General features: G+C 44.6%; 1 protein-coding gene across 2 annotated transcripts in view; it reads left to right on the forward strand.

Annotated features, from left to right (window-relative positions):
* Positions 1 to 2,908, forward strand: part of PPP3CA (protein phosphatase 3 catalytic subunit alpha) — a 195,828-nt gene extending 192,920 nt beyond the window's left edge. For both annotated transcript variants that reach the window (XM_040598681.1, XM_040598690.1), the window contains one exon: positions 1,144 to 2,908. In XM_040598681.1, coding sequence (XP_040454615.1) covers positions 1,144 to 1,337 — 194 coding nt within the window. In that variant the 3' untranslated portion in view covers positions 1,338 to 2,908. The remainder of the gene's footprint in view (positions 1 to 1,143) is intronic.
* The last annotated feature ends 11,432 nt before the right edge of the window (positions 2,909 to 14,340 follow it).

Below are 14,340 nucleotides of genomic sequence, written 5' to 3' on the forward strand. Positions count from 1 at the left end.
GGGAGGGAAGCAATACTGAATTTGATCTTTGAAACTCCCCTACCATTTTCTCCCCAGGGAGTTTACAGTTTCCTGGTACTAACACACCATTTCTGCTCTGTGGCATGTTAAGATAGTGGTGTATCAAAAGTGTCCGTTCTGGAAGTGCAGCGCATTGATTTGGTGCAGATCAGAGAATAACACACAGAAGGCTATGACATACTGTCTATGGAGCTGTGACCTGCTGTTTGCCTACAGTGCTTTTTTCTCTTTTGCTTTAAATCTAAAGATCTTCAACTCTTCAATTAAAGAGAGAACAAAATAAAATAAAAATCACACTCTAAAGATACGGTCCCCAGCCTGTGGCTGCCTTCTGAGGTTGGTGTGGCCTCATCAATGTTGCTGCTGAAGAGCAGATGAAAAGTCCTCAGCTTCAGTTGGAACTTTGGTCGTTTGTCAGTGTGTTTCCAAAGTTAAATTGTACAAATGTGCCAAAATTGCGATATCCTTGGTCTGTGCTGCACGGCATTACTGCTGTTTCACTCAAGCTGCTTTCTAGAAGTCCAGGGACGTGTCGGGGAGGATAACTGCCCTGAGTGATCAACAAGCAGCTTGCCTGTGTTGAGAGCACAAGGCAAACCTGTTGCAGGGTCACCCCAGATTTCCCATAGCTTTAATGTATATCCCGCAAACTGGCCTCTCCGCATCATCACCACCTGTAACTGGCCAGCACTTTTTCCCCTGGTCTTTGAAAGTCAAATGGGAGTTCTGCCTGATGAAGATGTTACGGCGAGGCACACTGTCTTTAAGGCTGTAAGTGATGATGACAAATGCTAACCCACCAGCTCACGGCTGTGCTCTAAACATGGTTCCTGATTGCAAACTGTAGTTTCCTGTCAGCTTCTTAGCTTTTTAAGCTGAACCCCAGTGGGCAACAAACAAAATATTGTAAGTTGATCCTGTTGAAAAAAGTAGTTGTGTTGCAAGACACAGTGGTAGTTAACCCCCAGCTCTTTCTAAGTACGGTAAGGAGTCGGTCATGTTGTCAGATCTTCTCATTGTCGCCTTCGCAAAGAAGGACTTTCGTACTCATTGATAAGTTGGGGGAAAAGCTGCCGAGAGTTTTACCTTGCTAATTTTACTTTTTAATAATCCTTTATTTAGCTATCAAAGGATTTTCACCCCAGCATAAGATCACTAGCTTCGAGGAGGCCAAAGGCTTAGATCGAATTAATGAGCGAATGCCTCCACGCAGAGACGTGCCATCCGATGCCAACCTTAACTCCATCAACAAGGCAATCTCCACAGAGACTAATGGCATGGACAGCAACGGCAGTAATAGCAGCAATATTCAGTGACCACTGTCTGGGAGGGGGGTTGAGCTGCAGGGCGCGATGGGGTTGCTGCACATCAGCAGTGGGATGTTCTTGCCTCTGATAATAGCTTACTTGCTCTGGGGGCCAGGTTTGGATTCAGTTTACAAAAATCATCTATGAAGAGATCGTCAATTTTAATTTGGTGGGAGGGGGGGTGGGGGAGAGACACCTCCTTTGGATATGCCTTTAAAATGCTTGTAGAAAAATGAGAGCTCATGCTGGTATATATTGCAAAGTTAGGGGAATGAACGTGTTTTCCTACTGCATTGGGAACGTCTAGGTATGTTACTGAAAGGCCTTTTATTATGTTACTGGACATGAAAACTTTGTTTAATTTCTTACTAACTATTGTACGTTTACAGTTGCAGCACTAAACATGGACAACATCAGAACATTTTTAACAAAATGTACAAACTAAATAAGGACTATTTATTGATAATGTTTTGCTACTCTTGTCAGACAATGGCTATGAGATAAATTAGGCAGTCTTTAAAAATATAGAAAAAAAAAAGAAAAAAAAGAATGTTGGAAATTTGTTTAAAATGCCAAAAAAAAAAAAAAAAAAAGATGAAGAGAGAGAGAGTGAGAGAGAGCGAGAGAGCGATAGTTTAATTTTGTACAGATTATGCTTACCTCAGGTTTCTTTAGTGTGCTTCAATGCCCTTCTTTAAATATAACACTTATCTTACTAATTTGGCAGCAATTATCCTTTTCTTTGTTTAAAAAAAAAACTGGAATAATGATAACATATTTCTCTTTTTTTTCTGTTTATATTTAGGGGGTTTGGTTTGGGGGGTTTTCTGGGTTTTTTTGGTAAATCAAGTCTTGGTTGTGGCTTGCTGAATTTAAATATTTATGAGTGGTGCATTTTTAAGTATAGTGAACAAGACACCATATTAAGTGCAGTGAAAAGCATCTATATTCTGTAAAAATCTGCCTATGCATGTTTTTTAAGAAAAAATGGCTGTATAGGCCTGTATGGGACTGTAATGCGCTTAGTGGTCTGACTTATACTGGAAATGTATGTATACTGGCGTACTTTATATTCTCTAAAAAAAAAATGCTTAATGCCTTTGAAATTTTGTAATCAAAAAAAGCTTTGAAAAATCTAAGGGGAGAGTATTCTTAAAGTTTTTAACATAAGCTTGTCAGTGCACATATAGATGGGTAGCATGTTTAGCAAACCTTGTGAAATTTAAATAAGTTTGTAGTTACATGTGGAATTCTAAATGCATGATAACTGTTAATGTCATAATGGTTTAGTCATTTTGTTCTGTTCTGTCATGTGCCACAAAATGTGTAATTTTTTCACTTTTTTCCCTTTGTATATCAGTTACGGGTTTCAACTGGTTCATTCTAAAAAAGAAAAAGAAACAAAACAAAACAGTCCATTAATATTTTTTAACAATTGTATAAGTGCCCAAGTAATTCACTACAGCCTACAGCCTTGCCTTTGTAATTTGACTTCGAAATGTTGGCAATCAAAGCATGCACTTGTAACAATGAAAGAAGCATTTTATATTACTACTCAATAAAAATGTGCATGAACTTAAGCACTCTTCCCTTTCTTGCTGGCTCAGTTGCAGAAGTGCATGCAGGCACATGCGTGTGCACTTGCTGCTCTCTTTTGCTTTGGACAGAAGACCATCTGTGTAAGAGAAGAACGACTCTTTTCACAATTCAAGGTCAGTTCTTTACTAAGAAAAAGCTTATTTTCTTACCCAACTGTTTTAGACTACTGAACATCTGAAGACTTCCCCCAAGTTCTGGTTAGAAAGTTGGATTCTCAGTAAAATGAGTAGGATGTATCCCACAGGTAGAGTGCAGAAAAAAAAAATGTATGCTTCCCCCCCCTCCCCCTCCCACCCCCTCATCTGGAGTGTTTGAAGAGGTCAATTAATATCAATTACAATATTCCTTTAAGGAAAAAAAAAAAATCAGCAATTTCAGCTGTCAAATGCTCTCTGTTTTCAGTCAAAGGTGAACTGTCAAAGTTCTGCCTTGTTCTCATTTTCTCCCTAACTGTACTCAGCACCCTTCTACAGTCCGTCATCCTGCAGAGAACTGATGGGTGATGCCAAATGGTGTAATATTGTGAGTGCTGCTTTAGTCTTCCTTTCAGGTAGCATTTTGAAATGTTGGCTCAATGCCTGCGCTCTTATGTGTTTTTCCCACTTCAGCTCCTGTTAATTTCGGGAAAATATGACAGGTGGCAAAAACGAAGACTATTCATAATATACAGGACTAGGAAGCTGGATCAATTTTAAATGCAAATTTTTGTTTCAGATTGTGTAGAAATATAGCACAGGGAGAGACATGCAGAGTCTGACAATTCATGCGATCAGTGAAGCTGTTCATCTGGTTAACGAGCATGGTCTCTGCAAAAAGTAATGGTGAAAGTTTGAGTGACCACTTTACTTTCCAGTTTGGTCCTGTGTATGTGCTAGGTGAACAGCTGTAGGTTACCTCAGCTAAGTTTTTTTTGTAGAGACAATTAGCACCAATGTAACAGCAAGAAAGAGGGTTTTCGTCTCTGCAGTGACAGTGTGGCACAGACTTCTCAACTGGTAGGCTTAACCCAAAAGATCCATGCTACAAATCAGTGGTAGGTTTGCAAATGCTTGCTGTAATTGCCAGGGACCTTATGGGCAAGAGAGGTAGCCCAGGCTGAGTAACGCATTAGAAAACGTACAAATTCTGCCTGGTCAGTAAGGAAGTTTTTTGAACTTTTTATATCTTAGAAGAATGAAAAATATCTGGAGCGTGCAAGATAAGTATCCTGTGTGTCCATCTAGAATGGCTTGGCTCTTTTCTGGAGTGAGCTGCCATTGTACCATGGGGCAGGTTCTGGACTGGCTCTGAGGGCTACTCTAGGCTTTATTCAAATGTTCCTGGAAGGACAAAAAAAAAATTCCAAAGGTTATCTTTTTCCAGGGCATTCCATCTCTTCCAGTGGTCCGTCCTTTTCCCTGCTGCAGAAGGAGCTGTAGATGAATTTGAAGAAAAACCCTGGCGCCTCTGAAGGCTGAGTTTTGGATTTCATGGCCTCACTCAGTAACATGTCAAGCACTGGAGTATGTCTCCCAGTACAGGTTTCTTCCTTTTTACTAAATATGCTATTCTAATGCAAAAAAATAGCATTGCTGCTTACATCAGGATTTACTGTAACTTTTTAACCACTTTATTCCCAGTGTGTGAGATAATATATTGGATACATTATTATAATTTCTGCACTGTCATAATTTTCCTTTTCAACAGCTATTAAACATGAAGTATATTAGCTCTTAGCATACATTTTCTGAAGACAATGTTCAAATTTTGTCCAGGGTTTCCCCCAGAACTGCAGTAGGTTTAACCCTGCTTAAGCTTGTGCCAGAATTTCCAGCTGTCGGGCACAGATATAAGTTCTTTCAAGCATTTTTCTTCACACTTTATTTATTGCCAGAGGAGGACGTCTTCAGCCTCTAGAGGAATTTGGCTTTCTCTGAGCACCTGGCCAGTGAAATTGAGGTCATAAAGCAGGGCTGAAAACTGGCACCAAAAGATGCTGCTTGTTAGCACTGACCTGATCTCTGTCCTCTCTCACTTTAGCCCTGGTTTTTAGTGAAACAGTGGAGTTCCAAGTGTAAAAACCGGAAATTCACGGACGCTTTCTAGGTTCAAACTGAATTTACAATTTTAGTCCTTAGGAATCGGTTTCCCTTCTTTTTTCAAGGTACTGTTGCTTGGATTAGTCAGATCCATGAATCTTCCCACTTCTTTCGCAAAGGGATGGATGTGAGAATCGGCTGTTTAAAATGTTAAAAAAATACAAGCACCAAAGCAACCATCATCTGGTAAATAGTTTGCAGATCGCTTTCTTTGTTGCTTTTGGGAGGACGTTTGATTCTGCTCAAAATGGCCATTTTTGGCTTGCAAAAGGGTGAACTTTCTGGTTCTTCAGTGATTTAGGAAAAAACACATCCAATTTCACCTGTGTTCATATGTATGTAAAAACACAGAGGACTTCCAGCCACCTCCATGGGAGTCACAAAAAGGAGGAGTTCATGGAGCTAGAGGTAGGGGACTTTTTTTTTTGTCTTGCTTAGCTGACTATAGTATCAAGCCTGGTATACCGTATAAAATGTGTGTTTCATGAGGCTGTGATTTTATTAGTATTATTATTTTTAATAACTTGAGGGCAGATTTAGTTTTACATGCACCACGACGTTTCATCAAGTTGACAGATAGCTGTGTGCTCTGGGCAGGATTCTGCTGCAGCACACGATTGCAAAGGGAAGGGCTGCCTTGGCTCTGTCATCCCTGTCAGAAGTTTGTTTTAGGTAAAGTAACTTGGCAAAGAATGTGCTAAAGGACTGATTTTGCTGCCAGTGGGAAGTCTGCAGGCATGATGGCAGACATGACAACGACCACTCCTTTGTGGAGTCCACTAGCAGCTGTCACTAGTTACTCTGAAGTTCACCAAGGCCTCTTCTCCGTTTTGGGCAGAGCCTTGCATGGTGGTTTGCTGGAGGTTTGGGTCTGGGCACCCAGTTAGGCAGTTCCTACCACAGCAAGACTTGAGCAAGAGGTGGTTATTTCATACTTGCATCTTGGAGGCAGCTGGTGCAGACAGCCATGGTGTGATCGAGCAAGCCCATTTCTCTCAACATCTGGGTATTTAATAATCCTTTTTGCTTTAAATGGGCAGCAAAATGCTGCAACTTGGACTAATTTCACGGTGGTTTGGGCCCAAGGAGCCTACTAAGTTACAGAACCGAGACACACAGAGGCCAGCAGGCACCACCAGGATGGGCTCCTCCAACCCAACTGCTCGTGCAAGGGCAGCTGGAGCAGGCTGCTGAGGGCCATGGCCAGGCAGGTTTCAAGTATCTGCAAGGATGGATCCACAGCCTCTCTGGCAAAAGTGCTTGATGGCTCTTACAGTAAATTTTTTTTTTCTTACATGTAAAAATGTCTTGTGTTTCAGATCGTGCCCTTTGCCTCTTGTCCTGTCACCAGGCCTCACTGACATGAGCCTGGCTTCATCTTTTTTTACTCCCCTCACCAAGTATTTTTACACCTTTTCTCCAGGTTGAGCAGTCCCAGCTCTCTCCATCTCTCCTCGTAGGTCAGATGTTCCAGTCCCTTAACCACCATCACGGCCCTTTGCTGAACCCGCTCCAGTAAGTCCCTGTCGTTCCTGTGCTGGGGAGCGCAGGCCTGGGCACGGCACTCCAGGGGTGTCTCACCAGTGCTGAGCAGGGGGAGCCACAAGTTAAACTAGCTGCCCTGGTTCCCTGTATGTACCATTAAGTTCCTAAAACATATATTGATGCTAGTAACTTAAGACAAGTGAAGACATTTCTGGCCTTGTAAGTTGAAGAGATGGGAGCCATACATCAGAAAATGGGAGCAGCAGAGGTATGTTGCAGTTGCAGAGCTGAGATGTACTAAGAATCGGATCCAAGAAGGTAAGAGAAAATTAACCGGTCTGAGAGGGCAGTGGAAGATTGGAATAATATTTATTGCCAAATTTGGTAATAAATTTGATCAGCAAGTTATCCAGGTAGGTATCAATTGCAAGAGGGAGGACCCTCATCACTGTCCTGTACTGTGTCCTGCCTGCTGCTGATCCTGGGTGCTTCAGAAGACAAAGAAGTCATCAAAAGAATCTGGTCAGTCTTGTACTGAAGGAAATAGTCCTTTCCTGGATTCAGCAGGCAAGCGGCTGAAGCCCTGAAGCACATGATTTGTGTAGTCATTATTGTAGCGCAGATTGTGCACGTGTAATCAGGACATCACATAAATGAGCGATCTTGTGCCTCCCTGGGGAGGGAGGAGTAACCTGCTGAGGAGGTTGCCTGAGGAAAAGATGCATTTTTTCTCTGTCACTTGGTGGTTTATTGGTTTCAGTACATATTTAATAAGCTTTGCACTTGGACTGCATTTTTCTAAAACAAGAAGTGCACTCTGAAGGGAATATGAGGGTGACGCTGCGGCTGAGCTTAAACAAGGCTGCAGAGCTGATCTTTATGCAAAAGTCTGAGGAAGCCCTGCAGCCAAGGACCAGGGCACCAGAGAAAGGAAAGGGAAGAGGTGTGGGGCTGGCAGGAGAGCTTGGTGTATTTCATTACTTTCTCAGGGTAGGTAGGAGAAGAGGCAGTGGTGGCAGCAGAGACCTGAGCACTTGCACTGCAAGACAGAGATGATGAAATAAAGAAACTCCACCACATACCTTGGCTTTGGACAGGCAATGACAGAAATTATTTAGGCTGATAAAATTCACCTTAGACTAGATGTGCACTTAAAGATGATGATAGAGTTCAGGCTGTGACCTGAAGAGCAGTCATGCATAAAAGGAGAGCAGGGAGTGGCATGGGAAATGACGTTTTGGAGGGCAAACCCATGATGAACATGCTCACAGCCCTGTCAGAGGAAGAAGCACAGATTGCAGGATTGAATGCTGTGTTGCATGCTGAAGAGTTTAATCAATTCATCTTAAATGCAAGGATGCCTGTAACTAAGGGATTCGGACCTGATACAAGGGAGTTGCCATGAAGTCAGCTGGGATGACAAGCCAAAGCCTGGACTCTGTACAGGATAAAAAGCCAAGAATTACGAGGACCTTAAATCTCAACTAGACTTTTAAGGCAGGACTTGCAAACCAACCAGGTACTGGACGCCTCAAACAAACAGAAAAAGCAAAAGCTAACAAGGAATGGAAAAACGGCCTGTCAAGCCAAGTTGGGGATGGCCAGTAAAGGCTAGGAATACAGTGAAAATCAGCATGAGCCCAGCTAAGTAAGTTGTCTTGGTGATAGTGGTTGGAAAGCAGCAGAAAACATTTCTAGCCACTTGAACAGAAAGAGCAAGGTATAAATAAGTGGGAAATGATGCAATGAGGGTAAGGGAGAGGTTTAAAGTAGATGTATTAGCTAAAGCACCGTGGAAGGAAAGCCAACAATGAGATTCAGGGTATGGAAACAAGAACTATAGGGATCGAGACAGGAACAAATTCAGAGTTTAATGCACTTATTTAATGAAAATGAGTTTTTCCTGCAGTTGCAATAGAAAATACCGTATTTGCTTACTTGTCAAATAGCAATTCTCTGACTGGGTGGCATATTTTGAAAATATACTTAGAGAACATATAGTTCAGAAGTATAGATAAATAAGGAGCAACCGCAGGGCCATTGGTTTGAGCGTAATCACATGCAAAGATTTAAAGCAAATCTTGAAGGAACCACTGATCAAAATGTATGTGAGAGGAGCTGTTCGCTACAGTGCTGTGTGGCAAATAGAAGTTAGTTATGGATGTCAGGAATCTGTACGTGAAAGTTAAGGTGGAGAGGGAAGGTGAAGGGAAGACCACAACTGTCAGTGTTGGGAGAGGACACTCTGGGTGGTGACAATATTTCTCAGAGGTAGTACATAGAAATTTAGCTAGGCAAGAAATGCTTGTGGCATCATAATTTGTTTCCCCCTTCCCTTTTGCATCTGTGTCTCTGTCCACCCTCAGCAGCTTTCAGTGGGAGACAGGATCACTGGAGGGTGATGGGGATTACTAGGAGGGATCACTGCTGGAGGGAGCTCCCTTTCACGTGTTTTCCTTTCCTCTCCAATTTCCTTCCCTCTTGTTCCTTTTCCTTTTCTCTCCCTCGTTCTTTTGCTTTATCACAGCCACCATTTTGCCACTGGTTCCTTTTCCCAGATCCCCTGGGGCACTGCCAGCTGCCTGTCTGCCTGCCAGGCAAGCATGGACTGGCAGTGTCTCTCGCTGCAGCCAGGATCACGCCTCCATGTGACCTCGGGGGGTGACCTTGCCTCAGTTCCCTGTGCTGCTGCCATTACCTCCACTGTGCCTGGACCTAGATGCCTGTGTGTCCAGGCAGCTGCTGCTCACAAAAAACCAGAATAAAACAATGAATTCCATGGAGACTGGTTCTGAGTGCAGGAGCATCACAGCAGGTCACTGGCTTGAGCTTTCTGTTCTTCTTAAGTCAGGAGCGTTCCTTGTGAATAGGTGGTATTACGAAAACACTGGTGTTTGTGGAGAGAGGGTGACTTGGCAGGAGAATAAGACAGTTATTTTTTCCTTTTCAGAGCTGAGGAAATAATATTGGTAACAAAAGCCTTTGCATGTGTAGTGAGAAGTGCTGACGTTGCCCTGGAATTTGGCATCAGTAAGTGATAACACTCATCATTCCTGAGGAGCTGGTGGGGAGAAGCAGCAAGATCCGCTCTGGATGGGGGGAGAAGGAGGGCTTCTCCCAGTCCTTTCTGCCTCTGCGTGGCTATTTTAGTTAGTGGAGAAAAAATAAATGGTCAGTTTTGCCTTCACTATCTCCCAGCAAAGAATTTCTCTTGGCCCTTTCACTTCCACAGCTTTTTCTTATAAGCTTTTTCTTATTCATGTGTGTGCTTTCGCATGGAAATAGATTTGCAAGACTTGCCAAACAACGGACCTCTTAAAAGCACAGCTGGGTGCTGACACGGCAGTGTTTCCCTCAGTCCAGAAAGTTAAATCCAGAAATAATCTCCTGTTTCTAACAGCTCGATGACTCATGCGGGCTTTGGGGAGGGTGCAGGGATTCCCGTCCCCAGAAAGCCCCGCTGCTGCCGGGTGGGGGGGGGGGGGGGGGGGGGGTGTCAGGGGGGGCTCTGCTGCAGGGGAAGCAGCGCTGAGCTATCAGAACCCATGCGAGGAGGCACTGGGCAAGTCAGAGCAAATGGCTTCTGTGGGGGCTGAGAGTTAGAGGAGATGGGCAGGGTCTGAAGCAATGCTGATAAGGGCTGCCTGCCCTGAGTGCTAAACGCTCCCTTTCTCCCCCAGAGTTGGAGGAAAATACCCTGGGTGTGCTTACGGAGCAAACTTTCTGTGCCACGGTTGAGGCTTATTTCCCGTGCCCAGGAAGGGCTGGGGCATGAGCCTGCAAAGCGCCCTGCCAGAAACACTGGGTGAGAGCCACGCAGACCTCCTAAAGGGGTGTAAAAGCAGGTGCACCTGGCTAGAATTCCCTGGGGCTGCATGTCTTCAGCTTCCCAAGGAAGCCAATGGGTGGAACGATGTCTGTACTTGTGGTCCTGATTCATCCAGTTTCCCAGTCAAGGTTCCTGCAGTGCCTGGGCTGGCAGCACCTAAATGACGTGTTTTCTCTTAAACCATCTAAGCTATCACGTTGCTTGTCCGAAACTCAAGGGGCTTCATCCTTGTGAATGAGTACCACTGTGGCAGTCTTCCATAATAAATGAAAATATGTGGTATGCGATCTACAGTAAATTATTCTGACTATTAAGATAAAGATACTCATGCAGTAGTTACAGAGCACACAGTTACTCTGCAGTTTCCAGGATTTCTTGCTGGGCTGGTCTTTGGTATCTTGTGCCAGTCATAGAGTCCAAATATTTAGGTAAAACTCCCTGTGAAAACACTTTGTCTTTTTCCTTTTCTTATTGATTGTGCTTTTAATGTTTTTAAACACAGTTAACCTAGTGTAACCTTTGTATCTAATGTGTTGAAATGAAGCCGTGAGAAGCCAGGAGTAATCAGGAGTGTGAATGTAGCGTCAGCACAGGCTCTGCCTGCAAGGATATAGATATAGACATATATGTATGTGTTAACTAACACAGGTGTTCTGAGGAGAAAATATGATCTTTTTTCAGCATTTTACATTGGACCTGTCTTATTACCCCACAGGCATCAAGAGACAAGGTACAAAAGTGGGACACTGCCACGTCTGCTGTTTTCTCCCCTCCCTGTGTCAGCATGTCTAATCTGACCCTTCCTCTGGGTTTCTTCACTGCCTTTTCCTAGAAAAACAGAGGGACTTTCTACCCCGCTCTCTGGGAAAGCTGAAGCACAGAGAAGACCCAACAATGCCTTAAAACCAGTAGTGAAAACCACTTAGCCCAGGTGTGCAGGCACCAGCACTGACAGCACCCACAGCCCAAACCCCTGGGCACTGGGTCCATGGGAACCAGGGCTGGGGGGGATAGCTGAGGCTCACACAGCCAAAATTTTTCAGGAACCAGAGCACATCCCAGGAAACAACACTTTTGAGCCAAAAAACACATGACTGGGTAACATTATTGTTATTTTTCTTGCTGTTCCTGGCCTGGCAGCCTTGCCTGTCCATACCCTACTTCCTTCAGGTGAAGCAATAGCTAGAGAGGACTCTATAGGTGGGGACATGCTACAGAGGAACTGAAGCCAGCAGCTGACTGGGGACTCACCTGCCTGGAGCACGCTGCACCTATTTGCAGAAAACCTGGACCTGCAGGAGCCCAGCAGGGCTGCCCAGTCAGTTGCTGGGATTTACATCAGGATGATGAGAGCATGTGTAGAGTATTTTCACCATAACAAACAGTTGGGCACTCTTTGCCAAAGCATTCTTAGAAGAGAATGATACAGCCTGGAGCGGTAGGACAAGAGGATATCTGGGCCATTCAGAGCTGGTAGGGAATTTTAGGTAATGTTATTAACTGTGTAATGCTTTTTTAGTGAAGCTTGTGGAGGAAAACCTTTGTATCTAATGGAATAACTGTCATTATTTCCTGGCTCAGAAATATTTCCAGTCTCCTGCGGTATCACATGTACTGGAGAGGTCTTGAAGATTGCCTGTTTGCAAGGGCAGTGAAAGGCCAAGGCTGGAGGAGTGGAGGGACAGGAGAGAGGAATGGGAGAAAGTACAAATTTAATAGCAGAAAATACTTTTTTTTTTCCCCAAAAAAAGTTCCAGGGTTGTTTTCTTATTATTGTTGCCAAGATTAATTACAGATAAAAATCCTTGAAATATGGATCATTTGAAAGAGATCAGCTAGGAATTAAGCTTTGGGAAAACTGTCAAAAATCTAAACACATAATTTATCTCTGCGCCACAGCTGAAGTGCAACAAAAATATATATTCTGCTGAGCACTGAAAATTAAATTGTTATTCTCATGTGAGCATTTGTATGTTGTTAGAATAAAACCCTGGGGTTTAGTAATTGCCTCAAGCACTAAACCCTTTGGCATAGCTGTTTCAGGGTGAGCTTGCTTGGTTACAGGCAGGCAGCTGCTCCATCGGTGGATTGCAGTGGATACATTACACCTGTAATGGCTGCAGGGGACTGTGGGATGTGATGGCTTGAAAATTACAGATGAAAAGCTCAGTGGGAAGCTGCGTGTTGCTGTTGGACATGGCCCTTTCCTAGACCCAAGAGCATGCCTTGCTGCTTCCCCCGGGAGTTCTCCTGCCTTCCCTCATTTCCTGCAGGCTCCCTGGCAGGACACATGTCTTCCTCAATGCAAAGAAAACAAGGGGGGAAAGCCCAGGCGTGAAATATATGTGACCCCTCTCTCCATCCAGTAAAACTACTTGAAGTTGCAGAGTGTGCCACTGGAAGTCAGGAGCAATGGGCAACACAAGCAATAGATTATTTAAACAATGTAAGTCATGCTTTAAATTCAACCCTGCTCTTTTCCACCCCAGCCGATGGTGCCCCAGCCTCCCAGGCCATTGGAAAGGACCTCACCCTCTTTGAAAGCTGCCGCCATCCCTAGCGATGTGCGAGGTGGTCTGTGGCTGCACAGCTGCCCGTTGCTTCCAGCAGCCCTCTCCCCTTTCCCTCCTGGAGAGCTGCAGTTTCGCAGTGCAGCTCAGAACAACAGAGGCTTGTAAGGTATGTCCTTCAGGGACGTCTCTACGGACACCTTCCCTGAACTGAATTTTACCTCATGGGAAAAAAGAAAGAATGGGAACTCCTTTCTTCTTCTCCATTTCCATGTCAGGCGATGCATTCGAACGTCCAGCGAAAATATTCCGAAAGGCCAAACTACTAATCTCACCGCCCTTAACCCTACTGCGTGGCAAGCACTGATACAGCCCCTCGGTGAGGAGCTTGGGTGTCATCGCCTTCCTCCCTGCACAGGCTTGGAGCACATGTGCCTGTACATTGCTATGTGTAAGTGAAACCCGTTGCCATGGTGACAGTGGGCTTTCTAAATATGGTATGCGATGCCCAAAATCGCATGGGCATTAACTGCTGAGGTGCATTCAGGGGTTCACCAGAAAAGAAAACATTTGCACTGGGGGCAAATCCCCTGAAGTGGTGGCGGTGTTAATTACAGGTTGATGATTTTATCTTCTGCAGCACCCCGGGTGCTCTCCAGGACACACAGGCTAGCTCTGGGACCCTGTGCTGCAGCTGATAAGAGGCTGGACTGTATTTATCTTACAAGTGCAGGGAGGGATTTGTAGCATTTTCACTACTTGGTGGCTGGGTTCCTTCTTGCTTAAAGCAATGTAGCTCTTCCAATGCTTATCTATGCTGGGCTGAACAGAAGTAAGGCAAGATTACACCTGATATAATTATCGGTCTTGTAATTACATGCAACAACCCCAGACAATCTCCTGGGTTTAAAGTACAAATCTAATAATAATCAGGCACAGGAGTATTACAGGCTAAGGAAATCTTCGTTTGCCAGACCTTTGCCTGCACCTTTCGGTGAGAGCTGCGGCATGAAATGCAGTGATGTCTGTGAAGCTGCAGCGTTTGCCTTGCATGTGTCCATCAGTCGGTGTGTAGTGCCCTGCTGAGGAGGGACAGGAGGTTCACACACCAGCCATCCGACCGTCCCTGTGATGCTCATCCCTCCGGAGCACGGGGGCGGTGTTTGCTTGTGGGAGGTGAGAGCTTTTCTGCACCACCTGTCCATCCGAAGGCTGAGCTGGGGGTTGTTGGAGCAGTGGGATGTGAGGCTGCGGTGCCCCTGGGTCCCTGCAGCAGCCAGGGCTTTCCTGGCTCTGGTCCCAGCCCTGCTGCACTAGGGAGAGCTACCTGGGGACCATGCACCTGCTCTGCCCCATTGGTCTGCTCCCGCACTCCCCAAAAGACTTTGGTTTTAATAAGAATTAGGAAAATAACTGGGACCTTTTGTTCCTAATGCTGTAAGTCATAAAGATTAAAAAACCATCATTTTGGACTGGTTGGTGAAACCTCTCTCCTCAGTGCAGGCAGCTTC

Source organism: Falco naumanni, chromosome 1, assembly GCF_017639655.2.
Source record: "Falco naumanni isolate bFalNau1 chromosome 1, bFalNau1.pat, whole genome shotgun sequence".
Classification (NCBI taxonomy): Eukaryota; Metazoa; Chordata; class Aves; order Falconiformes; family Falconidae; genus Falco; species Falco naumanni.